The 27,468-nt window shown below is 36.8% G+C and overlaps 1 protein-coding gene across 1 annotated transcript in view; it reads left to right on the top strand.

Moving 5' to 3' along the window:
• POLR2B (RNA polymerase II subunit B) overlaps positions 1-27,468 on the top strand; it is a 44,100-nt gene that overhangs the window by 16,308 nt on the left and 324 nt on the right. Inside the window, exons 8-24 of the mRNA XM_046656003.1 lie at positions 1,773-1,969; positions 2,109-2,228; positions 3,317-3,503; positions 6,231-6,374; positions 6,617-6,756; positions 6,859-6,970; positions 10,439-10,593; positions 11,354-11,552; positions 11,875-12,043; positions 19,238-19,334; positions 20,345-20,439; positions 21,483-21,733; positions 21,814-21,903; positions 22,148-22,255; positions 22,974-23,087; positions 23,509-23,669; positions 26,974-27,169. Of these exons, the coding sequence (XP_046511959.1) occupies positions 1,773-1,969; positions 2,109-2,228; positions 3,317-3,503; positions 6,231-6,374; positions 6,617-6,756; positions 6,859-6,970; positions 10,439-10,593; positions 11,354-11,552; positions 11,875-12,043; positions 19,238-19,334; positions 20,345-20,439; positions 21,483-21,733; positions 21,814-21,903; positions 22,148-22,255; positions 22,974-23,087; positions 23,509-23,669; positions 26,974-27,169 (2,535 nt within the window). The remainder of the gene's footprint in view (positions 1-1,772; positions 1,970-2,108; positions 2,229-3,316; positions 3,504-6,230; positions 6,375-6,616; positions 6,757-6,858; positions 6,971-10,438; positions 10,594-11,353; positions 11,553-11,874; positions 12,044-19,237; positions 19,335-20,344; positions 20,440-21,482; positions 21,734-21,813; positions 21,904-22,147; positions 22,256-22,973; positions 23,088-23,508; positions 23,670-26,973; positions 27,170-27,468) is intronic.

Raw genomic sequence — 27,468 nt, 5'->3', positions numbered from 1 at the left:
GGAGAGGATAGGCCATTTATTTTGTAGAACTTCCCTCAATTTGTTTTTTCCTGATATTGCTCATGCTTAGATTCAATTTATGCATTTTTTGGCAGGAAGAATACAGAAGTAATATTGTGTGCTTCCCAGGGCATCGCATCAGTAGTCATATGATGTCATTTTGTCCCATTATTAGTCATGTTAACTCTGATCACTTTACAGTGGTATCTGTTAGGTTCCTTCGCTATAACGTTACTATTTTTGTGGGAAGATTTTTCAAATCTAGATAAATATCCCTTTTCGTATCAGTTTTTTCCATTGGTGATCCTTGTCTGAATAGTAGTTGATAATCTTAAAGTTTTCCCTGATTGTCCAGAATCTTTAAGACTACTTTAAGAATCTTTAAGGCTAGAGAAATAAGGTAAAATGCAGGCTAAATGTCACAAAGTTAGAGAGTGGAGTACATTTTAGATAGTGGAGTATTTATTGATATGGTTACTTGAGAAAAATGGGTTCTGGTTAGATTTTACTTTAAGTTTTTACCGGTAGTCATATGCTCTTTTTTTTTTTTTTTTTTTTTCTTGAAGAATATATGTTATCTTTTATCCAAAATGCATCCCAAATGATTCAAACTGGATACAGATAGTATTCAAACTGAAATTTTCTTAAAGCGAAAGACCTGATTTGCTTTATGTATGTTGTCCTTTTGAAAATTCCTATTTGTTTGCTAGCACTTAAGCTTGGGCCAATTTTTACAAGTTTGTGAGTCAGGTATTCATTGTGCAAAAGTGCTTTAGTTTATTCTTCTAAAAGTACATTATTATTATACTTTTTTCCAAATCCATATTAACCGTAACAAAACAATTTCATAACAGGGACAATTTCCTTTATAAAGATCACTTTCATCTATCATTCTGTCTGTGGCCTTACTTTGACTGGTTTACATGGCCTTTTTCTGATCTTTGGTTCCATGAGTGGAATTTGGATATTTTAACTTGTGGGTCAGTGACAAATAGACATAAGAAATCAAAGGCAGGAAAGGCATTTCAGTATATGTGATAGGATTAAAGTATATTTTCAGGGGCCAAAGCTACTAAATGTTACTCCTCATTTCTCATGCTCGTTATTTTGTAAAATTGGAATTTTACAATGTTAGAACTGCAATGGAACTTAGAGATTATTTTATTTAGTCCCTTTTAGATGAGGAAACTGCTCAGAGGCCACAGCTAGTTAGTGGCAGGAGTGGAACACAGGTCTTTATAACGATATGCCTTTAAATAGTCTCCTTTACGAAATACTGAGTGGTTTTATTTATAGGTAAATAATGTATAGGTGTAAGGAATAGGTATAAAATAGGTATAAGAAAAACTTCTTAAACCAAGGCTGAAAATCTGTCACATTTATTTATTTGTAGCTTAGTAACTTTTAATTTTAGTATTAAACTTCTCTAAATTGATTTTGTATATTCGGAAGGAACTTTATTTTGTCATTGCTCATTAAAATGTAAAGAACATTTTAATGTTTTTAAACATTAAAAAACCATGCTACTCTTTATAATGGAATCGTGTATTTTTCTAGAAAGTGTAATTGCCTGTGTTGATGAGTGGATTTTGTCAGGGATTTCTAAGGTGTCTTCAAGTTCTAAGACTTTGAGATTCCTTGATTTTCTAGAAGTATTTGCATATTTGATTAATTTTATAGGGATATTTAACATGTTATAAATTAAGTGACAGTTGACTCATTTTAAGGTGAAAATATGAATTTGAAAATAACTTATTTAAATTATCTGATAGGTTAAACCTTCTCTCGATGAAGCTTTTGTCATTCAAGAACAGAATGTTGCACTAAATTTCATTGGCTCAAGAGGGGCAAAGCCTGGAGTCACCAAAGAGAAAAGAATTAAATATGCAAAAGAGGTCTTACAAAAAGAAATGCTCCCTCATGTTGGCGTCAGTGATTTTTGTGAGACCAAAAAAGCCTATTTCTTGGGGTATGTTAAATTTCATTGTTTTAAGTTCTTTGCCAAGTTTTTCTTAAAGCTAAAAATGTAAAAAATTTGTTTTTAATGTAGTAGTTAAAAAAAACCCAAAAACCATGTGTTTCTTTTTTTTGCTTCTTTTCTTTCGAAGGTACATGGTTCATAGGTTGCTTCTAGCAGCATTGGGTAGAAGAGAATTAGATGACAGAGACCACTATGGAAACAAAAGATTGGATCTTGCTGGGCCGCTACTTGCATTCTTATTTAGAGGGTAAGGAATTATAGAATGATATTGTTAAAAGTAGAGAGATTTCACTTTAGATTGGTCATTGTACATGGAGGGGTAAACTATCTTGGAATCATAGGAAGTTAGCTAAATTCTCTTTTCCAGTTGCTCAGATTTAGTTTTGCTTCGTGTCTGTGAATTTCAAGTTTGTGAGGAGAATTTATTACTTGTTTACATTTTATGTTTTCCTCTGATGCCTTTACAAGGCATTAGAGAAAGCTGAAGTAGGGCCTTGATTTTCTAAGTGTTGATATTGGAATTTTTATTAGTCTTGTTTTTGTGTTTTTTAGCACACAAAAGGTGGAGGGAGGTCTATCAAAAATATTAGCGGTGGTTGCCTCACAGTATTGGAGTTATATGTAATTTTAATTTTTATTATTTTGTTTTATTTTTTTAAGAACTTGTTTTGTGGGTTTTTTTTTTTTGGAGGAAGATTAGCCCTGAGCTAACATCTGCTGCCAATCCTCCTCTTTTTTTGCTGAGGAAGGCTGGCCCTGAGCTAACATCTGTGCCCATCTTCCTCCACTTTTTATATGTGGGACGTCTGCCACAGCATGGCTTGCCAAGTGGTGCCATGTCCGCACCCGAGATCCGAACTGGCAAACTCCGGGCCGCAGAACGTGTGCACTTAACTGCTGCACCACCGGGCCAGCCCCTGTAATTTTTATTTTATTCTTAATATGTTTTTTATATTTTCCATATTTTTATAATGAACACATACTTTTATAACTTATAGTTATTTAAAAAATAAAATATATAGACAATTTAATACAAAAAAGATAATACTAGCAATTTAACGTTTTGTACAATGTTATTTAGTGTGTTGTAGATTAGTATTTTTCAGCCCTTTTTTTTTTATTATCACCCCAGTAAGGAGCCTCTTTTGACATTTTTTCACTAATTGCTCCACCCATGTATGCTTATGTACATCTGCACTATATACATAAAAAGAGTAATAACACCTATCTCCCTCTACCCCAACCATTTTTTGCCCTTTGTGGGCAATTTTATCCTTGTTGAGAATGCACGTTTTAGAACTTTACATGTTTAAAACATATCATTTTATTTGGCAGTATGTTTAAGAATTTGCTGAAAGAAGTGCGGATCTATGCACAGAAGTTTATTGATCGAGGAAAGGATTTTAACTTGGAGTTGGCAATTAAAACAAGGATTATATCTGATGGCCTAAAATATTCTTTAGCTACTGGAAACTGGGGTGACCAAAAGAAAGCTCATCAAGCCAGAGCTGGAGTATCTCAGGTAAGGATGTTGACTATGAGTACAGGTTTGATAGGAAAATGTTATGAGACTGACAGATTCTTTGATTCATTGAAGGTAAGTTATTTTGCTTTTTTTTCTTGGTGGGATGTAAAATCACTAGGGGCTTTTGAATTATGAAAATAAAAATTTTCTTAAATTAGCTGTTAGCATTACTAAGAGAGACTTAAGATTTTGGCTTGCATCAAGATAGTAAATAAATTAGAGTAGCTACTTGGGAGGTGAGACAGTCCATGTGAGTGAAATTTTTGTCTGAAAAGCTCGATGTTAGAAGCTGACCCAGAGGATAAATGGGCATCCCCTTACTTTGTTGCAAAATGTAGTACTTCTAACACTGATTTCTCTATGTTGGCATGTTGTGTGTATGGTGCCTGCAATAGCTACTCTCAGATGGTGTAATGGGGAAACCTCTAAATAAAAGTCTCACTAGGCATTTTTATATTTTCTGTTTATTTTTCATGTAAGATTGAAAATCTATATTATACATGTCTGGCTTTATGGAATTTTGGGGGGTCTTCCCCTCTTTTTTTTTAACTAGCCTTTATCAGTATCACCTGATTAATTTGGCATTCTGACACCAACTTCAAGCTCCTGATTCCTCGAAACCCAGATGCTCTAAGAAATTCTGGGAGGCTGCTGATAAAGTTGAATTTCTTGTTCCTTTTTATTTAGTAAGGATTTATTTTATTCAGTATACTTGGTGTTTGTGATTCTGGGTCCACAAACATGAATGAGATTCCAGCCCTCAAGGAACTCACCGTCTATTAGAGGAAACATTCATCCATTTACAGCTGACTATGCTGAGCTGAATTTTGATAAATACCATGCTGCCAGTTCAGTTCAGTGAATGATTATTGGGACTTAAGATGTGCCAGGCACTCTGCCACACATCAGAGATGGCAAGATGGATAAAACGTGATCCCTGATCTTCAGTAGTTTACAGTCTATACTCATAGATAGATGTAAAGAGATAGTTGCAACATGGTAGAGTAAGTATTTTAATGAGAGATATGCACAACTGCTCTGGGAATGCTGGAGAAAGGCATTTAACACAGCCTGAGAGTGTGAAAAGAAGTCTTTAGGAGGTAACACCTGAGCTAATTTTGAAGGGTAATTGGGAAATAGGCCAAACCTGATAGGAGAGTAGAACCAGCAGCTCACAGGAAAACTGGAGAAAACTTCTTAATATTCTGAAAGGGATGGAGAGAGGAAAGAATGTGTGTGTATGTGGGAGCAGCTAGAGCAGTCTAGGGTTTTCAAATCAAATGGGAGAGTTAAGGTGGGATTGGAGAGGGGAGCTGGGACGAGCTCATATAGAGGAGTGTTGTGGTCATTTTTGTTTTTTAGGTAGATTCACAGTAATTGGCTGTTTGGAGAAAAGATTTGAGAAGGGCCAAGTTGGTGGCCGGAAGATTGTTGTAACAGGCTGAGTGAGAAATAATTAGGGCCTGGACTAGAGCAGTCTTGTAGAGATGGAGAGTGGAGTCAAATTTGAGAAATATTTAGGAAGTACGTTTTGTAAGACTGACTGATTAGTTGAATGATGGAAAACTCAGTAGAGTACAGAAAAGGGAACAGTTCTTCTTGGAGATGGGTCAGATGACTTTTATAGAGGTGGCAACATTTCACCAGGCAGAGCAGAGTGGGGAAGTGCATTCCATTCTTTGGCAATACAGTGGTCAATGGTGTGCACTTGGTAGGGTGTTTGGCAATGTGGATGGGTACAGGAATTGGAGAGACTGGTAGGGGAGGGTCATTTCAGACTTCACTGAGAAGAGCTTTAATGTCGTGTTCCTCTCTAGTTGGTGGGGACCTGTTTAATATTTTTTAAATAGGTGAGCGATGTGAACAACTCTATGTTTTAATAATTCTGGTAACCGAAGAGGGTCGATTGGAGGGTACATTGCAGGAGGTGATGCCAGTAGTATAGGCAAGAGGTAAGGCACTGGCCTGTTGCTGTGATGTTGGGAATGGAAGGGTTGGGTTTTTGAGAAAATTTGAAAGTAGAATTGCCAGGGTAAGTTTATTAATGTATGAAAGAAGGAAGTCAGAGACTAAAGTGATTTTGAGCTTCTGGATTGGGAGATTTCTGGATTGCCATTAACCCTGACAAGAGTTTTAGGCGGATGGAGGAGGTTTGGGTTGTTATAGGGCTAGGAAAGATGGTGATTTTTTATTAGGTGTATTGAGCTTGAATTGATTGCTTTATATCCCTCAAAGGATAATAAGTAATAAAGGTAATAATTATTACCTGACTTATGAGTATTACCTTGCTTAGTGTCCTATAAGTATTGAATCTCCATCTTGGATTCAGAGACCTCAACCTGGAAAAAGTACTGAGTTGGTAGCATTTATTACTTGCTGAGTGCCTAACGTGTGTCAAGTACTGTTCTAGGTACAGAACAGAGAAAAAACAAATAAAAAATTCCCATTCTTATGGAGTTAACATCCTAGTAGTTGGAGACAGACCATGAAACATTTATGTAGTCTGGGAGAACACCGCCTATTTGGCATTCCTCCTGTAAGGGGCAGCTAAGTTATGGGGCTGAACAAGATTATTCAGGGAAAGGGTGGAGAATGGAGGGATGTGGACAGTTTGACACTCGGTGGATTATATGTAAAAATATGGCTTTGCTTCATTCTAATATTTGCCAGAATTGTGCTGTAACAGAAATGCCTAAACTTTAAAGATTTGCTATTGTTTTCTAGGTATTAAACCGCCTGACTTTTGCGTCCACTCTTTCTCACCTGCGTCGTTTAAATTCTCCGATTGGTAGAGATGGCAAGCTGGCCAAACCAAGACAGTTGCATAATACATTGTGGGGAATGGTGTGTCCTGCTGAGACCCCAGAGGTAATGCGTTAGAATTTATGTTCAGGACAAAAAGTCTGCCAATAATTATGTAAAGTATAATTACTTTTAGAAGTAAGTTTTTATTTAATTAGGCAGTGTGGTTTAGAACTAAATATTATTTGGAATTTTGTTCTTAGGAAGTAAGAGTAAATCCTGAAATCAAATTGAAGGAAAAATGTTTATGGAAAAGAATTTTGATAGGCTTGTTAACTTAGAATGAGTAATACTTTGTTTGTTCCTAGGGCCATGCTGTAGGACTTGTGAAGAATTTAGCTCTGATGGCTTATATTTCAGTTGGATCTCAACCTTCTCCAATTCTGGAATTTTTAGAAGAATGGAGTATGGAAAATTTAGAAGAAATTTCTCCTGCAGCTATTGCTGAGTGTGTATAGATGCAATTTTTTAAAAAAACTATTGTTAATTTTTGGTTATAGCTTAGTATAGAGTTACTAAGTGCAAAATGTTTTTGCTTTCACATTTTTAGTGCAACCAAAATTTTTGTTAATGGCTGCTGGGTTGGAATACATAAAGATCCTGAACAACTTATGAACACTCTAAGGAAATTACGGCGTCAGATGGACATCATTGTGTCTGAAGTAAGAGTCTTGAATTAACTAAGAGGGTGTGATCTATGGGATTTCTAAACAAGGCATAAAACTAGTGAAAGTTATTTTTGCGTTACCGTCTTTCTTTAACTGGTTTCCCTTGAGTTGTAAAGTATATTGTCGAAAGTCTACGTGATGTTTAGGTCTAGGATGAACTAAATTTAATTATAAGGAATTGCTTCCTTTAATGCTTTAGATATATGCTTCTAAAAATTTGATGTGTAATTTAAATTATTAAATTAGAATTTAGAATTTGAATCATTTTAATGTAAAAGGAATTCTTTTGAGGACATTTTTGTAAAGCTGACACAACAATGCTTTTTTTTTTTAAGATTTTATTTTTCCTTTTTTCTCCCAAAGCCCCTCACTACATAGTTGTGTATTTTTAGTTGTGGGTCCTTCTAGTTGTGGCATGTGGGATGCTGCCTCAGCGTGGCTTGATGAGCAGTGCCATGTCCGCGCCCAGGCTTCGAACCAGTGAAACCCTGGGCCGCTGAAGCAGAGCGCACAAACTTAACCACTTGGCCACGGGGCCAGCCCCCACAATACTTTTAAAAAGGGAATAATCATCTGATTTATCCTTTATCTGAATCCAGAGATTCATTCATAAAATGTGATACACCTCTAATAGATTTTCTTATATTTAGGTAGATATTGAAGTCTTTTGGGATTAGGATGAACTTTTTTTAATCATTAAAATATAGTATGAGCTTTATTATTCCCCAAAATAGGGCTTTTGCCTTGAGTGTACCGTCATGCATTGCTTAACGACAGGAATACGTCCTGAGATATGCATCATTAGGCGATTTTTGTCACTGTGTGAACATCATAGAGTGTACTTACACAAACCTAGATGGTATAGCCTATTACACACTAGACTCTGTGGTACTAGTCTTACAGGACCACTCTTGTATATGTGGTCAGTTGTTGACCGAAACATTGTTGACCGAAACGTTGTTATGTGGCACATGACTACTGTATTGAGGGATATGGCTCAGGCTTTTGATTCATCCACATCTATACCTTAGAGTCTGGCTAGGTGAATATAGTTTTGGAGAGAAACTGCAACACACTTAAGCCAGTAGCTGGCTTCCTTCTGACCTAGCAAAGCAGAGAAGAGAGTTTGGTTGCTCCAGGCTTTCCAGTAGCAAAGACACTGGATTTGGACCCCAGCATATGCACAATTTGAAGTCAGGAACAGAGTGCTTCACTTGAAGGCAGGCAGGGCTGAGAGACAGCCTAAGAACCGAAATTGGCTGTATTTTTTATGATTGAGAACTTTACTGATGTCATGTTTTTCTGCTAAGAGCTGCCTTCAGCTTTTCTGTGTTCTCTGGGGTAATTCTTTATGCTTTTTTAGGCCTCTTTACCTTTCCATGGGCCCATTCCTTCAACCTGGAGTGTTTGCGCTCCCTGTCCCCTGTGCCTCCTCAAAAACAGGCAGTAGGGAGAAGGGTACTTATTACTTTTCCCAGCTAAATCTCACTTATTCTGCAAAACTTCTATGAACTCTTATCTCCTTCAGAATACGTTACCTGACCCTCCAGTTTGATTTAGATCAGAGGTTTGCAAACATTTTCTGTAAAGGGCCAGATGTTAAATATTTTAGGCTTTGTTTACCGTACAGTGTCTGTTGCGTATTCAACTCTACTGTTGTAGTGAAAAGCAGCCATAGACAATACATAAACCAGTAAAGCTATTGACAAAAGCAGATGGCAGGTGAGGGCAGATTTGGTCTTCAGGCTGTTGGCTGACTCCCTGATTTAGATCTCTGTGACTATATATAGCATATTTTACTTAATTACTTCTGACAGAATGCTTATACCAAATAGCAGCTATTGATTTGTTTGCCTATCTCACTACTACACTGTTAACTCCTCAGAAACAGGGAACATGTCTTAATATGACTTTGTATTTTCACCTCTGAGCATGGTGCCTGACACATAGTAGACATTGAGTGTTTGTTGAACGTACAAATAGACCCTGTGTCCTTGGACTAGACACTTTGATCTCCTATTGGAGAGTGATGTTGGGAGTCTCTAAGTGGGAGAATTGTGTGTATTTTTCAGAAGTCGTCTAGTACTTTTTCTTGTGTTTCATATTTTCTAATAACCAGAAGTCATCATTTTATCCATTTCTAACTTCAGTCTTCGGTTGGACCTGTTAGGCTTTCCTGTCAGTAGTCTTCTCTAGACCTGTTAAAGAATATTTGTTTCCTTTGGAATGTAAGATACTCTTTGGCCTTTGAGGAGGCACAGCTCAATTTATGTCCTCCTTTTAAGACAATAAAGCTGTATTCTATTTGGAATTCTCTAATGATTTAAGGCAGTGCATCTGAAAGCAGTGTCTCTTCTGGGACTTCAGAATGCCACTAGTGGTGTATTTACTCGCAGACACAGTGTTTCTCCTCAGATTGTTTTCTAAGGATAGGAAATGGGCGGAGAACGTGAAACATTTTCTCTTTCTTGGCTTTTGACTCTAGTTTTTACAAAGTGGATATTTTTGCTGACTCTTTTATGATTTACTATTGTTTTTAAACCAAGTCATCCAAATCTTTCCCTTTCTTAAATAAACCCAATCTTTTCTTTAATGAAAGTATCCAGATGTAATTTCACTTTTTTAAAGTACTTTTTTGGAGAAATACCAATCTACTTTTCCAAAAATTTCCCAACTCATTGGCATTTCATCTTTTAGTTGACTTCCAAGATTGTATATTAGATCTAGATATTTCACTGAAAACCCTTATTTATTTTCTTTTTGGCTTATTTCTTGACATGTAGGTACCTCAAATTCTGCAGTGCTTTTAATAATTATTGTGCTCTTTATTGCAAATTTTCCCAAAATATTTTTGATATTTTCTAAGCATGTATTTTCTGGTGCCATCCAGTAGAAATATAATGTGAACTACTTATGTGGTTCTATACTTACAGCATATTTCAGTTCAGACTGTCCACATTTCTAGTGCTCAATAGTGACATGTGGCTGGTGACTGCTGCATTACACAGCTAAGTTATAAGCCATTTGCCTGATGGGGGAGTGTGAGAAGTCAGGCTTATTACTGGGAAAGTATGATCACGGCAAAGTTATATAGGGCTGGTTATTGAAAGGTTACAGAGTGAAGTATGCGTAGTTATCAAAGAGGTGAAATAAGAAATTGTCATATACTGGTGTTTGTCATACCAAAAATGTATTTTCTTCATTTTACTTTATCTTGTATGATATTATTACCAGATGTTGTTCAGCTCTCTAATTACCAAGGTTATATATTTATACTTTAGAAGATTGTTATTATACGTAGGTTTTTAGTATATTGAACAATGATAAACTAAGATTTATCCATTTTATTTGATAATTAGTTGCTCCAGAAATTTATTAGGACTTTGATTGTATTTTTAGCTAAGCCTCAGTGATAGAGAGAAAATAAAAATTCATGAGACTGTTTTGTCTTTTAATATATAGGTTTCTATGATCAGAGATATTCGAGAGAGGGAGATTCGGATCTATACAGATGCAGGCCGGATTTGTAGACCACTTCTGATTGTGGAAAAACAAAAGCTACTTTTGAAGAAGAGACATATTGATCAATTGAAAGAGAGAGAGTATAACAACTACAGGTAAGAATATGCAATGAGACAAAGATTGAGATATAATTCACATACCATAAAATTAACCATTTAAAAATACACAGTTCAGTGGTTTTTATATATTCACAAGATTGTGCAACCATCACCACTAATTCCATAACATTTTCATCACCTCAAAAAGAAACACCGTACTCATTAGCACTCAATTTGTTTTTCTTAATTTTTGTTATCAAGTAAAGGGCTTACATGGTTTTGTTTAAATGTAAAAGTCTGTGGCATGTTAAAGTTTAATAATAATGATAAGGAAAAACCTATTTAATATAAATATATAACCTATAAGATGAGTAATATAATAATAACTTTAATAAAAAGATGAACCTGCGCTAAAATTTATTTTTATTGTAAAAAAAATTTTATTGTAAAACAATTCAAGCAATGTGTATAATAAAAATATATAAAAACCCAAATTCATACTCTCCTCTTCAAAAGTAAGTACTGTTAACAATGAGTATATATTCTTCCAGATCTTACTCTGTGTATTTATATACTCACCCCCTACCCCACAAGTAGTTTCTTTAGAACAAAGCAAAACTAGTAATAATAGTATGGAAGCATACTTTATGTCTATTGTTCAGTAACTTTCTCTTTTTTCATTGTTAACAGTAATGTATCTATTTTGGAACTCTTTCGATATCAGTACCTATAGATTTAGGAATCGTCTTTATTAAGTAGGAAGCCTAGTTAATTAAAATAGCTCAGGAAATAAATTAAGTGAACTCTTCTTTTTTAGTTGGCAAGATCTTGTGGCCAGTGGGGTAGTAGAATATATTGATACTCTAGAAGAAGAAACAGTAATGCTTGCGATGACTCCAGATGATTTACAGGAGAAAGAAGTAGCTTATTGTTCCACATACACACACTGTGAGATTCATCCGTCAATGATTCTTGGCGTCTGTGCATCTATTATTCCCTTTCCTGATCATAACCAGGTGGGTAGAAGTTTTAACTTCTGATTTGTAAGAAATTGAGAAAAATATAATAAAAATTAGAGATTAGTCTGTAGCTTCCTCCTAAAGAAAAGCTTTTCAATGAAAAGACTGTGGACTCCTACAGAATGAGCATTTAACAGGCTTATTCTTGTGGTTCACTGTTAAGAGCCATAATTGATTGTTCCAAATGGTTATCACTTGTCTTTCAGAAAAAAGTAGAAACTTTTGAACCATATTTCTAATTTATGTAGTACCCTGTAGAGTCTATTCCTTTAGAAGTAATTAAATTTTCATTGATTCTGCTTTTCATTTCTACCTTCAGTCCCCTAGAAATACATACCAGTCTGCTATGGGTAAGCAGGCTATGGGAGTTTATATCACTAACTTCCATGTCCGTATGGATACGTTGGCCCATGTTCTCTATTATCCTCAAAAACCACTTGTGACTACACGGTCTATGGAATATCTACGATTTAGAGAGCTGCCCGCAGGTATGTTCAGCTTTCTTCATTTTTAAGATCCTGCCATGCTTAAGGCACTTTTTTGGGTGCTCGAGAGGGTTAATAAAATGCATATGACACAGTTTCTGTTCTCATGGAATTTATAATGTGGTGGGAAACATGAACACCATTAAATAAAAGTAGATATGTGGAAACTGCTAAGATCGAGGTATACAGAGTCTTTTGGAAGCACAGAGTGAAGAAATAATTGATTTCTTTTGGAAATCTAGAGCCAGTTTCATGGGGGAGGTAGCATTTTAGACTGAAGTTGTACAAAGGGTATTTGAATCTGAGAGATGGTTTGAGCAAGGGCCTAGATGCATGAAGGCATGAGATAGGGGAACAATCAGTAGTCGTGTCACTTTAGTATAGCTGCAGTGTAAGTGCATGAGCGTGAAACTTGGTCTCATAGCATGGAGAGAGCAGGTTGAATTTGGAGAATGAAGACTCCTCCAGCATTTTGTTTGTTTGTTTTTGGTGAAGACGATTGGCCGATGTCTGTTGCCAGTCGTCTTCTTTTTCCTTGAGGAAGATTGTCACTGAGCTAACATCTGTGCCCATTGTCCTCTGTTTTGTATGTAGGATGCCACCACAGCATGGCTTAATGAGCAGTGTGTAGGTCTGCGCCTGGGATCCAAACTGGTGAACCCCAGGCTGCCGAAGCAGAGCACGTGAACTTAACCACTACATCACCAGCTGGCCCCCCATCCAGCTATTTTGAGCAAGGAAGTAATCCAATTAGGAATATCATTCTGGCAGTCATGTAAGGGATAGATTAGAGTCAGATATGGTATTACCAGGGGGATAATTTAGAGGTTTTCACAGTGGTCTAAGTGAGAAATGGTAAGGTCCTTAGGAAATGAAAAAGAGTAAGGAGTGAGACACCTGTTGAAATACACTTGGTAGGATTTGAGGACTGATTGGTTGTGTAATGATGAGAAGAAAGAAAGGAATTGGAAATACTGGTGGTGTTCCTGGCTTGGGTGATCAAGGAGAGAGAGGTACTATTAATAAGTTTGGGACCCACATTAGAAGAAGGAAGAGATTTTAGATATAAGATAATAAATTCAGTTTTTGACATGTAGATTTTGAGTTGCTGCCACAACATCTAAGAAATGATCTTCTAAAAGTGAGTTGCAAATGCAGTTTGAAAGGTCAAATCTAGAGCTGTAAAGTTTTTGATATATTAGTATTTATAGTTTACTATGAAATTGCTGAAGGAATATGCAGAGTGAGAATAAAGCCAGAGACAAACAGACCTTCAGGGACCAGGAAAGGAAGTCGGGAGGAGATTTGAGATGTAGTTGCTAAGGAGGAGAATCAGGAGTTTGCTGGACCAGATTCTTAAGGAGACTGGACAACAGGTAAAGCGGTGCAGAGAAGTCTGAAGAGTATGAGAATGTTGACTTAGAGGAAGTAGTATAGTTCTTTGGCACAATTCTTGTCTTAACTGCATTAACAGAATTTTGGCTGTGGGTAACATTATTTATTTAGTAAAGTTTGTCTTGTAAGTAGTGGATTTAAATTATTGACTGTAATAGGGGATCTAATATTTTGATAGCAAATTCTCTCAGGTTGGAAGATTTATTTTCAAAGTCCTCCACAAGGGGTTACTCTTGTCCAGAAAAACAAAATCTGCTATTTGTGGACAACATGCTCATATCGTTGGGCTGTGCTTGCAGTGCTGTGTTTTCTTCAAAATTTAGATAATAGTTGCTTTGTGGCTAGAGAAGAGAAGAAATATAGGTGAAGGATTGGATTTGAAATCACATGTTCCTTTGGTGCTGATGTGAAGTGGTGAGGGCATGGTTGGTGGGGACTACATCCCTTTCAGTTCTCTTATTGTTTCGTGCCTTAATCATCTTATCTATTTCAAAACTTTATTTTGAGAGAATTTCAAATTTAGAGAAAAGTTGTAAGCCTAGTTCAAAGAACTCCTGTGTACTTTTCATCCAGATTTCCTAGTTCACATTTTACCACATTTTCCTTATTCTTTCCCTTTCTCTTTCACCCCACACCATTTGAGAATAAGTTGCAGACGTGAAGCCACATCACTCTTTAGTTCTTCAATGTATGTTTCCTAAAAACAAGGACATTCTGCACAGTACAACCATCAAAATCAGGAGGTTGTCATTGATACCCATCTAGTTAGGAGTCCCCAATTCAAATTTTGCCAGTTGTCCTAATAATATCCTTTATACATGTAGGATCTAATCCAGGATTGTGGCTTGCATTTAGTTGCATGTCTCTTTATTTAGTCTCCTTAATCTGGAACAGTTCCTTAGTCTTTCCTTGTCACTCATGGCCTGGACATTTTTGAAGAGTCCAGGCAAGTTACTTTGTACATTGTCTCTCAATTTGGGTTTGACTTGTTTTCCCATGATTATATTCAGGCGATGAATTTTTGTCAGGACTAGCATAGAAGTGTTGCAGCTTTCTCAGTGCCTTATCAGTAGCCACATGCTGTCTACTTGTCCCATTATTAGTGATTTTAACTTTTGTCATATGATTAAGATGGTATCTGTCAGGTTTCTCCACTTTTTGTTAATTTTAAGTATTTTGTACTTATTAGTAAATAATAAGTCTTTTGTGAGGAGATACTTTGAGATGATGTAAATATCTTCTTCCTTGTCAAACCTTCAGCCGTTAGTGTAGCACGATGATTGTTGCCTTAAGGTGATTTACATCATTCTTTCCATTTTGATGCTGAAATTGTCCCAGATTTTCCAGTAGGAGCACCTTCAAGATGACTCCTGATAGGTCCTCATCATTCTTTAAGCACTTCCTTATATTTTGCCTCATCTTGAGCTTTCCTTCTCCTAAATCTGGAGTCAGCCATTTCTCCTTTTAGTGAAGGATAGTATGTAGAAACCAAAGTCCGAGTAGCTAGATGTGCTCCTTGCTATTAGAATGTCATAGTTTCTAGGTGCTCTCGGCTGACAGAGCTAGGAAAATAGTGTAGGCATAGAACCACAAACATACCTTTATCCATTTTTATATCTGTGTATATTAAAGAACTATGAATTCACACCAGTGTTTTCTACCCCAATCGAACACCATAGTTTATTTTAGAACTTTATTTAGAACAAAATTTTTTGTTTGTTTTGGAACTCTGTTCTCTGACAGTGAGAAACCTGGCTCTCATTGTCCACAGTATATTTACTTATTTGCTCAACCTATTGATGTAAGCTGTCTCCTGACCATCCTGGCTGAATTATTGCCCCTGGCCCTGCCTAACATGCCAGCTGCATAGGCCAAATTCTGAGCCCTAACCAAGGGAAGGGATTGATCAGGTTATCTTAAGGAATGTCTTTGGTTAGTATCATTCCTGTTTCTATGGAGTACTGTTACCCTGGTTGACATCTGGAAGCAAAGATCCTTATGACAAAAGTTTGCCGTAACTCAGAGTGGGTCAGGGGACTTAGAGCCTCCTCAGTGCTGAGCTGAGACTTAAAGTGGGTGAGGACAAAGTGGCAGGAAGGGTTTGGACTTGCCTCACAGGTGGGTTGTAATCCTAGACTTTGCATAGTCCTTGAACTCACAGATATTTTTAACATAGTTACTAATACTTATTGAGCAGTTTGTGTGAAACACCATCCAAGGCACTTTACACATGTAATTTCTAAGCATCATAAAAGCTTTGTGATGTTTCTTCACCTGTAAAATGAGAATAATAATAGTACCCACCTCACAAACCTTTTGTGATGATTACATGGTTAAATCCATTTAAAACTCCTGGCTTAGTGCCTAGCACTTAGTAAGGGAAGAATAAGTGTTAGCTGATTAGTAACAGTGATGTTTGTATCATCTGTTTTATCAGTGTAGAGACAGGGTCAGAAAGGTTACTTGCCCAAAGTCACACAACTTAAGAAATATAAATCCAGAATTTAAGTTCTGGTCTTTTTCCTTTTGACCATATGTAGGCCTTTCACCCCCATCTCCCTTTCTTGCGCTCTTTCCTCTTCACTACATTGCTTTTCTTTTCTTTTTTTTTTTTTAAAGATTGGCACCTGAGTTAACATCTGTTGCCAATCTTCTTTTTTTTTCTTCTTCTTCTTCTCCCTAAAGCCCCCACAGTACATAGTTGTATATTCTAGTTGTAGGTCCTTCTGGCTCTGCTCTGTGGGACGCTGCCTCAGTATGGATTGATGAGCAGTGCTAGTGCGTGCCCAGGATCTGGTGAAACCCTGGGCCGCCAGAGCGAGGCGCGTGAACTTAACCACTCGGTCACAGGGCCGGCCTCACTACATTGTGTCTTGATTTGGCGCTTTTAAGTTAAGAAGAAAATTTTAGAAATATAATTCAGAAGTTTACTGTTTTCAGCTAAATTTAGCTGATCTCAGACTTGTCCACATACCTTGGATAAAGGTTGTAGAGTGGAGGGGGTTGCCTCCTGGACTGTGGTAGATGTAGCATATATGGATGATCCAGGGATTTTCGTATGAGAGGCAGGAAAGTCCTTGTCTTGACAAGGGCCAAGAAAGCTGACCACCTAAAAGGCAGTGCTGCCTGGAGAAGAAGGGGCATAATAGGCAGTGCTCTCCCAAAACATGAGGACGTGCTAGGGAAGTCTTGCCTATTCCATGCATCAGAGATGTCACGTATGTCCTACTACTGGCTTCCCCAGTAAGAGGATCGCATCATCTCTCTCAAGACTCTGCAAATTCTCGAGTCTTTTCTGGTCTCCCTGCCTTCAGGATCCTGCATCTTTATATTTATATACTTTCTCTGCATTATGCTGCTTGATCGTTTGTGAAACTTAAAATTCTTAAGTTCTCCCAAAGAATCCACACAAAAGGATGGTGACCAATATGGATGTTACTAAAGGTTTCTTAGAGGAAGTCATTTAGATTTCAAGAGGAGTTTTCATTGCACACCTGAGGAGTGACTCTTTGATTTTTCAGGTCTCTGAAGACCCTTCTTGGCTGCCTGCCACCGGGAGCTTTATCTCTGGCCTTTCCCAGGAAGGGCTCAGCTTCCCTAACACTGCCCTTCCCTTGGAGAATTTCACGCTCCCCTTCCTCCTCAAGCAGAACATTTTAGCTTTTTCTGCTCCAAATTTAAATACAGAAAACCATCAAGGTGCTCAGAAGAACAAATGCCCACTTGTTATTATGATCCTCCTTCTTAGAGAGCAGTTGGGGTTATATTTAGCCCGAAGTGTTCAGTGTTATGTGTTAAACAGGGCTTGTAGTCTCAGATTCCTACCGAGTTAGGCAGGATTGGTGAGCAGTTGGTGAGTTGGAGAGACGTTTACCTGGGGTTAGGCCTGTTCAGCTTCAGCTATGGGTGTGATGTGTATATGGGAACACGGTGATGCCAGATCTGATTTTTCATGAAAAGTTTGAAGTCTAAGCTTTTGTGTGAATTTACTTTTTAAAATATTATGAATGAATTCAAGTTAAAAACGTACTCTGGAATCAGCTACCTTGCCAGTGTGTTTTAAATAGCCAGCGGAAAGCTTTTCGTGGTACAGAAGCCAGAGCTTTTAAGGAGCAAATATAGTTGTCAGGGAGGAGGGCCTGCCCTTTGCATGTATCTCTTTCTCCACATCTGTTCCTACCTTGGGTTGGGAATTACTTGGAATTGAAGACTTAAAGGAGTGTATCTTCAGTGTCCCCAACCCAGACCAGCATCATCATCACCCCTAACCTGCACTCCGCCTGTTAAAACCCTTGCCCCCCTGCTGTACACATAAAGGAGTAAATGAATGAGATGGAAGGGAGGGTTGTATTTTGGAAATTGAATTTAGCTTTAAGGAAGCAAATATAAACTGTTTATTCAGATAACCAAAACATTCAGTCATCCAGATTTTGGTTCTTTTGTATTCTGTAGTCACAGTTTTTACTGCACATTTGAAATATTTAAATCAAGATGTTATGTTAATTATAGCTTTAGGGGCTGGCCCTGTGCTCGAGTGGTTAAGTTCTTGTGCTCCGCTTTGGCATCCCAGGGTTTCGCCAGTTCAGATCCTCGGCACGGACATGGCACCACTCATCAAGCCATGCTGAGGTGGCATCTCACATGCCACAACTAGAAGGACCCACAACTGAAAAAAAAAAAAATACAGCTATGTACTGGGGGACTTTGGGGAGAAAAAGGAAAAATAAAATCTTTAAATAGAATAGCTTTAGAGTTGAGTGTATTTTCATTTCTAGAAAATCTGATGATTCACATATATGTGAATTATGTTCATTGAAACCCCACTCACATTGAATAATCATTTCTTTTTTCTTTTAATTTTTATTGAGTTAATGATAGGTTACAATGAACAATCATTTCTTATATTGCAGTCTACTAGTTTATAGTGTGTTTTCAAGTTTTTTTCTTACTTTAATACTTGTTACTTTCTTTACAGTCTCATCAAAAGTAGTTTTGGCAGCTGCAGCTAAGAATAAGGTTGTAGTGGGGAAGATAATACCACTGTTTTGGTGGCATCGGGAGGGTCTAGGAACAGAACAGGGCTGGGAAGAGGAACAGCAGAGTAGTACCAGGTTCAAACCTAAAACCAGAAATCAGGAGACAAGGAGCTGGGGCTCGAGCCTGTTGCTTATTAACTTTGGGATCATGAATAATTTATTTACTTAGCTCTTTCTCATAATAAAAATAACAATACTTGTTTATGGCATAGGGTTGCTGTGAGAATCGTGAAACTTGGTTTAGGGAGGCACTTCATAAATACGAGTGACTTGTATATATAATCACTGATGATAAGAATGGATACATTGGGAATGACTACTGTTTTTTTCTTTGAGGAAGATTAGCCCTGAGCTAACTGCTGCCAATCCTCCTCCTTTTGCTGAGGAAGACTGGCCCTGAGCTAACATCCGTGCCCAGCTTCCTCTACTTTATATGTGGGATGCCTACCACAGCATGGCTTATCAAGCTGTGCCTTGTCCGAACCTGGGATCGGAACCGGCAAACGCTGGGCCACCGAAGCGGAATGTGCGCACTTAACTGCTGCGCCACCAGGCCCGCCCCAAGGAATGACTACTCTTAAGATTTGCATATATTAATCATTAAGGTATCAGAGTAGTTGCCTCACAGATCGCTATTCCAGGAGGAGTAGACTTTGATGGTTACCATGGTGAAAAACATCTGTGGCAAATATGATTAAATAAAAAGGAACAGTTTTTCTTTGTTTCCCAGATGATGCTTTGATGTATGCTCTTGAATGTGTTACAGGTATCAACTCAATTGTGGCCATTGCATCGTACACCGGGTATAATCAAGAAGACTCTGTTATCATGAATCGCTCAGCTGTAGACCGAGGCTTTTTCAGGTCAGCTATTTATAAAAGTTGTCAAAACACAGATAGAGTGGAAATATTAATTATTTAATCAAAAAAGTTCTTTAAAAATAACTAACTTGTATGTATCTAAACTTTTTGGTGGTTTTGAAGGGTAGGCTGGAAGAAATTTTGATCTGACAATAGAGAAAATTTTCTGTTAAGGTGTATAATCTTTTGTCTGCATTCGCGAAGCTTTGTGGGTATCTGGCAGGCACATGCTGTTGTATGGATGTCTGCATAGAGGTTAGTGTGGGAAATCAGCGCCCTTCCAGAGAGCCCTGGTTGATGGTCAGGAAAAACTGAAGACACTGCTTCTTGTATCTCAGGATTTTCAGATGCCAATATTTTGAGCCCCTTTTTTGGTAAGCAAATATATGTTTGCATTTAGATAATTTAGAAACATCTAAAGAAGAAATAAAAATAAAGCTATGATCCTAGGGCCGATAAATAACTACTGTTAAAATTGTAGTGTGTTTTCTTTTCAGTCTTTTTTCTCTTATACTTCAATTTGATTATTTTTTGATAATCGTTAATCTCAAATCCATGGCATATGAAGATTGGTTAAAAAACTGGGAATTTAGAAGAGGAGGGGTTTTTTTCTGTCTAGTTTCATAGAATAGCACTAGGAGCAGAGGATGGACATTATAACTTAGTATCATAGGCTTCTCACTAGAAATATTGGAGTGGATCCTAGGTGACCATCTCTCAGGGTCATTGTGGAAGGCTTCTTGTTTTGGGTGGGAAGTTGGAGTCAGTGATGTTAGGTCCTTCCTGTTCTCACATAGAATTCTAGCTGTGTTATGTTATGGGTCAAATGCTACATGTGTGGCCCATGTAATAACATTTAGGACTTAAGTTTGACCCTTAATAAAGTTAACCCATGTCCCAGATTCATGGTTTAAATTGTCTCCCAAATATCAATTCAGTCAAAATTATTGGTATGTTCTAAGCCCTATTATTAAAGGCAAATAGAAGTTACCTTTAGAACCATGTGTTTTTAGGTCTGTTTTCTATCGATCATACAAAGAACAGGAGTCTAAAAAAGGATTTGATCAAGAAGAAGTTTTTGAGAAGCCTACACGTGAAACATGCCAGGGTAAGTGATACTGACATTTAAATTATGGAATTCAAAGTTAACTTACCATAATTTTTCTGGGTTCCCCCCGTTTTTTTTTTTTGCCACGTAGGAGTATATTTTCATGTCATTTTTAGAGCTCATATTTAAGAAAATATGTGTTTGCCTAGTCTTTCACCTAGGACTGTGCTTGCTATAGTCCTTCTGTCCTAGTGGGTCCTGCACTGAGGAGATTATTTACGAAATCAGAGAGGTCATGTAATTTCATGGAATACACCTCAGCCCCATTCTTACTTGTACTGTGTTCTCTCCCTTAGTTTATGAATTTGCTTGGGAGCTCCTTCCCCTCTTCAGATTGTGGTGTGACCATAATATTTGTCTAGCCACAATATTTGTATACATTTAACAAATAAATAATGAGAGGATACCTAGCATTTTTTGTTTCTTCTAGAAAGCTCAACCTTATTTTCTTCTACTTGTTATTTTCACAGACACTTAAAAACTATATATACAGTGAGGTGGATGGGATGTCCCAGGGAAATAGGGTATCTCAGCTACAATTCTGACTTCTGATAGTATTGGGTGAAGTAAAATGTGTTTTGTTTCCTTAGGCATCTTCCTATTACTCATTTCCTGTGGGTGGTTCTGTGAGATAGTGAATTGATATTCAGTGGAGTTAGGATTACATAAGATGAAATTCAAAGTTTCTGTGGGAGCATATGTGTAGAGGGCATGGATATTCTTTCTCATGTAATATAGAGATCAGAAGATGACAACAAGCTTAGCGAAAGTTGCCCAGCAAATGGAGAATCTTATTTTCCAATGTTCAGTCCAGTGTTTTTTTAGAGTTCAGAATAGTCTTTAATATTTGAAATAAGGGCATTATATTATCACTACACATGGTTTGTGGTATTAGAGATTCATGTGAACTTCTCTATGACTTGGAACTGATTTATGATTTATGGTTTCGGTTTTTAATCTTTTTTGGGGGATTATGTGACATTTTAAATACTTTTCTCTATGATAGTACCATTTCAGAAAATTCCATGTTTGTTTCCTTGCAGGTATGAGGCATGCCATCTATGACAAGCTGGATGATGATGGTTTGATAGCCCCTGGGGTTCGTGTATCAGGAGATGATGTTATTATAGGCAAAACAGTCACCTTGCCTGAAAATGAAGATGAATTGGAGAGCACCAATAGGCGCTATACCAAGAGAGACTGTAGTACTTTTCTCAGAACTAGTGAGACTGGCATTGTGGATCAGGTTATGGTAACTCTCAACCAGGAAGGATATAAATTTTGTAAAATCAGGGTAAGTATAGCTTTGTTATATCGCTATTTATAGAAAGTAAACCAGATTAATTTAACTAACCTGTTTTTATATGAATTCAGGTGCGCTCTGTTAGAATTCCACAGATTGGAGACAAATTTGCTAGCCGACATGGTCAAAAGGGTACTTGTGGTATTCAGTATAGACAGGAGGTACGTATCTTTTATCTCTCTCACCCCTGACCCAAAGTTTTGTTGAACATTTTATTAAATCAAAATTTGCTTTAACTTAAGAACTCAAAGGTAGTGGAGGCTTGACTTTTAATTTTAGTTTGAAATATATGAACATACGATGTTGCACAGAATTTAGATCATGGAAAAGTTCAGATGGGGGTCAGTTCTAGTTCCGTAGCTAAGAGATAGAAGTTTAAGTCTCTTTTTAAAAATCCCTTTATAGGATATGCCTTTCACCTGTGAAGGTATCACCCCTGATATCATCATTAATCCCCACGCCATCCCCTCTCGTATGACTATTGGTCACTTGATTGAGTGTCTTCAAGGGAAGGTAAGAGATTTTCTTTAAAAACAGAGGTTTCAAACTGATATTTCTTCCAGAATGACAGGTGATTTCTCTCATATTTGAGGCAGGGTACTTTGGAAAAAACTCGTATGATACTTAATTTTCCTGCTTTTCAATTGGTTATGATTATACCTTTTCTTTTTGCAAAAATTTGCAAAGTAATGGCTAATTCAGAATTTTTATAAAATTTATTGCATCCAACCTCTGCATACATATATGGTTGTCCTTTTGACTCGTTCTTCTCTATAGATGAAGAGTTAATTCATTGGTGGTTAGTTCAGTGTGAACTTATTTTATAGCTGTATTATTAGCTATGTGTGCATCTCTCAGTGGAGATTTTCTGTTTTTAAGTATCTTGTTAAGGTAGAATGGCTGTAGCCTAACACATGAATGGCTTAGTTTTAGGGCATTAAAATGTCCTTTTCCTTGAGCCATAGGAAATATTAGGGCATCTTTTCTTTTTCTTTCTATCTCATCCCATGGATGTCTTCCTATTTGAAGGCTTATAATTGAGTTTTTCTTTTTAGGTAAATTAGATTATTATAAATATGTAATGTATTAGTGAAATGAACCTTAATGAAAAATCTTCCCTTTTCTAGAAAGTTTTTTTAATTGATATAAAAAATATATATATTTTTTGTCATAGATTTCTAAGGGGAGACAGAAGGAAGCAGGCCTTTAAAAGACTACTTTTTTTTTAAAGGTATCAGCTAACAAGGGTGAAATTGGTGATGCCACTCCATTTAATGATGCTGTTAATGTGCAAAAGATTTCTAATCTTTTATCAGATTATGGTTACCATCTCAGAGGAAATGAGGTATGTTTGCTCTTACGTTAGTAATTTGTTACCTTTATTCTTTTTTGTATGTGTGTAGTTTCATTCTTAAAAAAAGTAAACCTTTTCTTAAGTATAATACATACTTCAGATATGTGTACAAATCATAAATGTACAGCTTGATGAGTTTTCACAAAGTGAACGCATCTCTGTGACTGGCACCTAGATCTCGAAAAGAAAATTGTCAGAACCCTTTATGCCTAGAGGCCCCCTCTTGTGTCCCCTTCCAGTCACTGCCTTCCCACCCCTACCCCAAGGTAACCACTCGCGTGACTTCTAACAGTATAGATTAGTTTTGTCTGTTTTGATTTTTCTAAAGATGGAATCATACAGTATGTGCACATACATTCTTTGAACTTGTTTAATTTTTTTAAGTGTATGCTTCAAAATCTGTCTGTTTCAGGTCCTGTACAATGGGTTCACTGGTCGAAAAATCACATCACAAATTTTTATTGGCCCCACTTATTACCAGCGTTTGAAGCATATGGTGGATGATAAGATTCATTCTCGTGCTAGGGGGCCTATTCAGATCCTTAACAGACAGCCCATGGAGGGTAGATCTCGGTAAGAGAGCTGCATTATTATCATTGTTGTTAATTAGCCTTTTTTAATGAAGAATGTCAAACACATACAAAAATAGAGATAATGGTATAATGAAACCCCCATGTGTCTGTCACCTCACTTCAATAATCATCAACACACAGCCAATTTTTGTTACATCCATCTCCCTATCAATCCCTGATTATTTTTAAGCAAAGCCCAGATATCAGGTAATTTCTTCTTTAAATATTGCAGCATATATGTATAAAAGAGTAGTTCTCAAATTCTTGATTCCAGGACCACAAAGAGCTTTTTTTTATGTTGAGTTTTGTCTATTGATGTTTATCATGTTAGAAATTAAAATTGAGATTTAAAATATTTATTAATTTATTAAAAATAACACTAATAAACTCATTACACATTAACATAAATAACATGAATTTTAATGAAAAAATATTTTCCAAATAAATTTAGTGATGAGTGACATTGGTTACCTTTTTGCAAATCATTTTTTTTGGTGAGGAAGATTGGCCCTGAGCTAACATCTGTTGCCAGTCTTCCTCTTTTTGCATGAGGAAGATTGGCCCTGAGCATCCATGCTTATCTTCCTCTGTTTTTTATGTGGGATGCCACCAGAGCATGGCTTGATGAGTGGCGCCCAGGATCTGAACCCATGAACCTTGGGCTGCCAAAGTGGAGTGTGTGAACTTAACCACTCTGCCACTGGGCCAGCCCTTGCAAACTGTTATTTTTAATAACCTGGATTACTAGAGACAGCTGGGTTCTTGTGTCTGCTTCTCATTCATTCCATTGCAGTATTTTATTTTTTATATTTAAGTATATGAGGAAAATCTGACCTCACACAGATAAGCTGTTGGAAAAGGGAGGAATATTTTAATAACCTTTTCAGATGATTGTGGATATTCTTTTTTGATGCTGCACCAAGAGGATAAGTTGTAGTTTCTTAAAGGTTAGTTGTGATGTAGAATCTGAAACCATATCAGATATTCATATTTAAATCCATTGGCCTGAGTTGTACTTTGAATCTATCTTTTACACATGCATAATTTTGTAGCATCATAATTGGTTATTTGGAAAATATTGGTTCACTGAGTTATGCAGATTTTTAAATGTCAACACATTTCATTGTACCAAAAAAAAAAACACATCGCGTTTGTGAATAGCACCACCGATGTCATCAGAAAAGTCTTTTTAAGTATTGGGAAGTTATCAAGCCCATGGTGTTGGATTGATGTTTTAAAAATCCTGACTTTTGATTAAAAACTCAATTTTTAATCATTTTCAACAAATACTTAAAATTATTTTCCTTGAAGTTTCCTTGTCTTCATTTAAAAAAAAAGTCTGCCGAATATCTAAGTTTGAATTATCATAGCTGGTGTTAATGTTGGTGAATTAATGCAGCTTGGATCAGCTCTTTTTTTCAAGTGAAAAAGATAGTCCAGGGTAAAAGTGACTATTTCAGAACCGTGCAAGTGCTTTTCTTCAAGACAACCATCCTCAGTATACAGCAGAAGTGCTTTATGAGAACTTCCCATTTTGTCATAGAATATTAAAAAGATGTGTACTCGGGACAGGGTTTAATAAAACTAATCATTTTTACTGCTTCATTAAAGACATTCTTAGGTAAAACTGGCATTCCCCCCCTTTCCCCCTTCACTGGCAGTGGAGAGTATGACTGCTAGTAAAGGTTGGTTTCACTGCCTTGATTTGTGTTCAGGTACCAGCAGTTTTATTCAGTTATTTTTGTGAACATTAGTGCAAAATCAACACAGTGAAAGAAGGAAATGTGTTGTTAGTATTACTATTTTTTGTTTTCACCCTTACGGAGTCCACAGACCACACTTTGAGAACCTCTGTTTTACAAGATTAGAACATTAAAAAAAATAATAACCATAGTACCTTCTTAATATTTTTAAATATCCAGTGTTGAGATTTTCCTGATGATTGCATGATTTTTAAAAAGGTTAGTTTTAATCAGGATACAAACAAGGTCCATGCTTTGCAATTGATTGATGTCTCTTTTTTTTTTAAATCTGTAAGTTGCCCTCCAACTTTTTTTTCCTTGCAGTTTATTTGTTGAAGAAACTGGACTGTTTGTCCTGGGGGGTTTCTCACAGTCTGGATTTTTCTGATTGCGTGGCTGGGGTGTGCGTTCCTGTTTTTCTTGTAAATAGCTAGTTAGACCTAGAGCCTTGAGGAAGGGTTTGTGTTCTTTTTGCAGTAGTACTTCTTAGGCGGTATCGTTTACTTCCAATATCTGGTTGTTTCACTTTTATGATTTTAGCAGCTATTAATGATCTTCACCTAAAGCCCTTAATTACATAGGGATTGCAAACTGATGAGATTCTAATTGCATCATTCCTTCGTTTATTAGCTGGGATACTTTTATGGAGGGAAACTTTGTTTCCTCAACTGGTTGCTTGGTGACATAGTTCACATAGTAAAGTCTTGTCAGTGCTTGATTCTTTCCCTTTATTTACTAGTTTTCAAAATGATGAATTGGTTGTCTAGCATCCGTCAGAGTTGACCAGTCATTTGTGTTTTAGTAATATCAGTAGAAGCTCATTGATTTTATGTATTAAGAATGTTAAGGAAGCCATCAGCATCCACCTGCCTGGCCATCTGAACAGTGCATTTCATTTCACTTCCACGCTTGGGAAACCTGTGATCATTCACCTGTTCTTTCTGTTACTTTTGCCAACATGCATTTGTCATTTCAGGCTTTATTGCCTGGGAGACTCATTCACAGAGAAGCTGCTTTTTTTTTTAGGTTGAGGTTTTTAATTATTCTCTTTTGACTATAGAGTTGAATTCTAGTAAATTAAATGATAGCATGATGACTACTCTCTACTTTATTGTATTTTATGAGGAAAATTATATCCAAACTTGAGAATCTACTGTGTTTACTCTTCTTGGGGACCTTCTAATGCACATCAAATAGTTGGTAGACTTCTCCCTCCCCACCCTGTAGAGAGAATGCTAGGGTATAAAAGTTAGCATCTAGTTCTTTACTGTCATTCTTTACCTTTGCCATTAGTTGAAGTGGTGTTGATAAGAGAAAATAAGCATAGTCATGTGCTGTATAATCACATTTCAGTCGACAAACCATATATACGATGGTGGTCCCATAAGATTAGTACTATATAGCCTAGGTGTGTAGTAGGCTACACCATCTAGGTTTGTGTAAGTGCACTCGATGATGTGTGTACAACGATGAAATCACCTAATGATGTGTTTCTCAGAACATATCCCTGTTGTTAAGTGATGCATGACTGTACAAAATAATATGTTGTTTTCCCCTTAACAGTGATGGTGGCCTGCGTTTTGGAGAAATGGAACGAGATTGTCAGATTGCCCATGGAGCAGCCCAGTTTTTAAGGGAAAGATTGTTTGAGGCATCAGATCCATATCAGGTTCACGTTTGCAATCTTTGTGGAATAATGGCGATTGCTAACACAAGGACCCATACGTACGAGTGCAGGGGTTGCCGAAATAAAACCCAGGTGTGTATAGACATTATTGGCAGTTGCTATTTGTTTAGGATATAACCATGTTGGTCTGATCATCAGCCAGATTTACTGTGGTGGAAAAGATTGACATTTGCACAACTTTGATAGCATGTCTCTGTAAGAGTCCTAGTTTTAAATGAGGAAAATATATAAATTTGATTTTTCTAAATATATAATATATAAATTTGATTCATCTTCTGGAAATAATAAGGCCATGTACAAGGAATTTTAAACAATGAGTTTAAAACCTTTTAATTGAGAAGGGTGAATAATATGCACCATGTCTAGCAGAA

This window comes from Equus quagga, chromosome 3, assembly GCF_021613505.1.
Source record: "Equus quagga isolate Etosha38 chromosome 3, UCLA_HA_Equagga_1.0, whole genome shotgun sequence".
NCBI lineage: Eukaryota > Metazoa > Chordata > Mammalia > Perissodactyla > Equidae > Equus > Equus quagga.
This window is presented reverse-complemented; position numbering and strand designations above follow the sequence as displayed.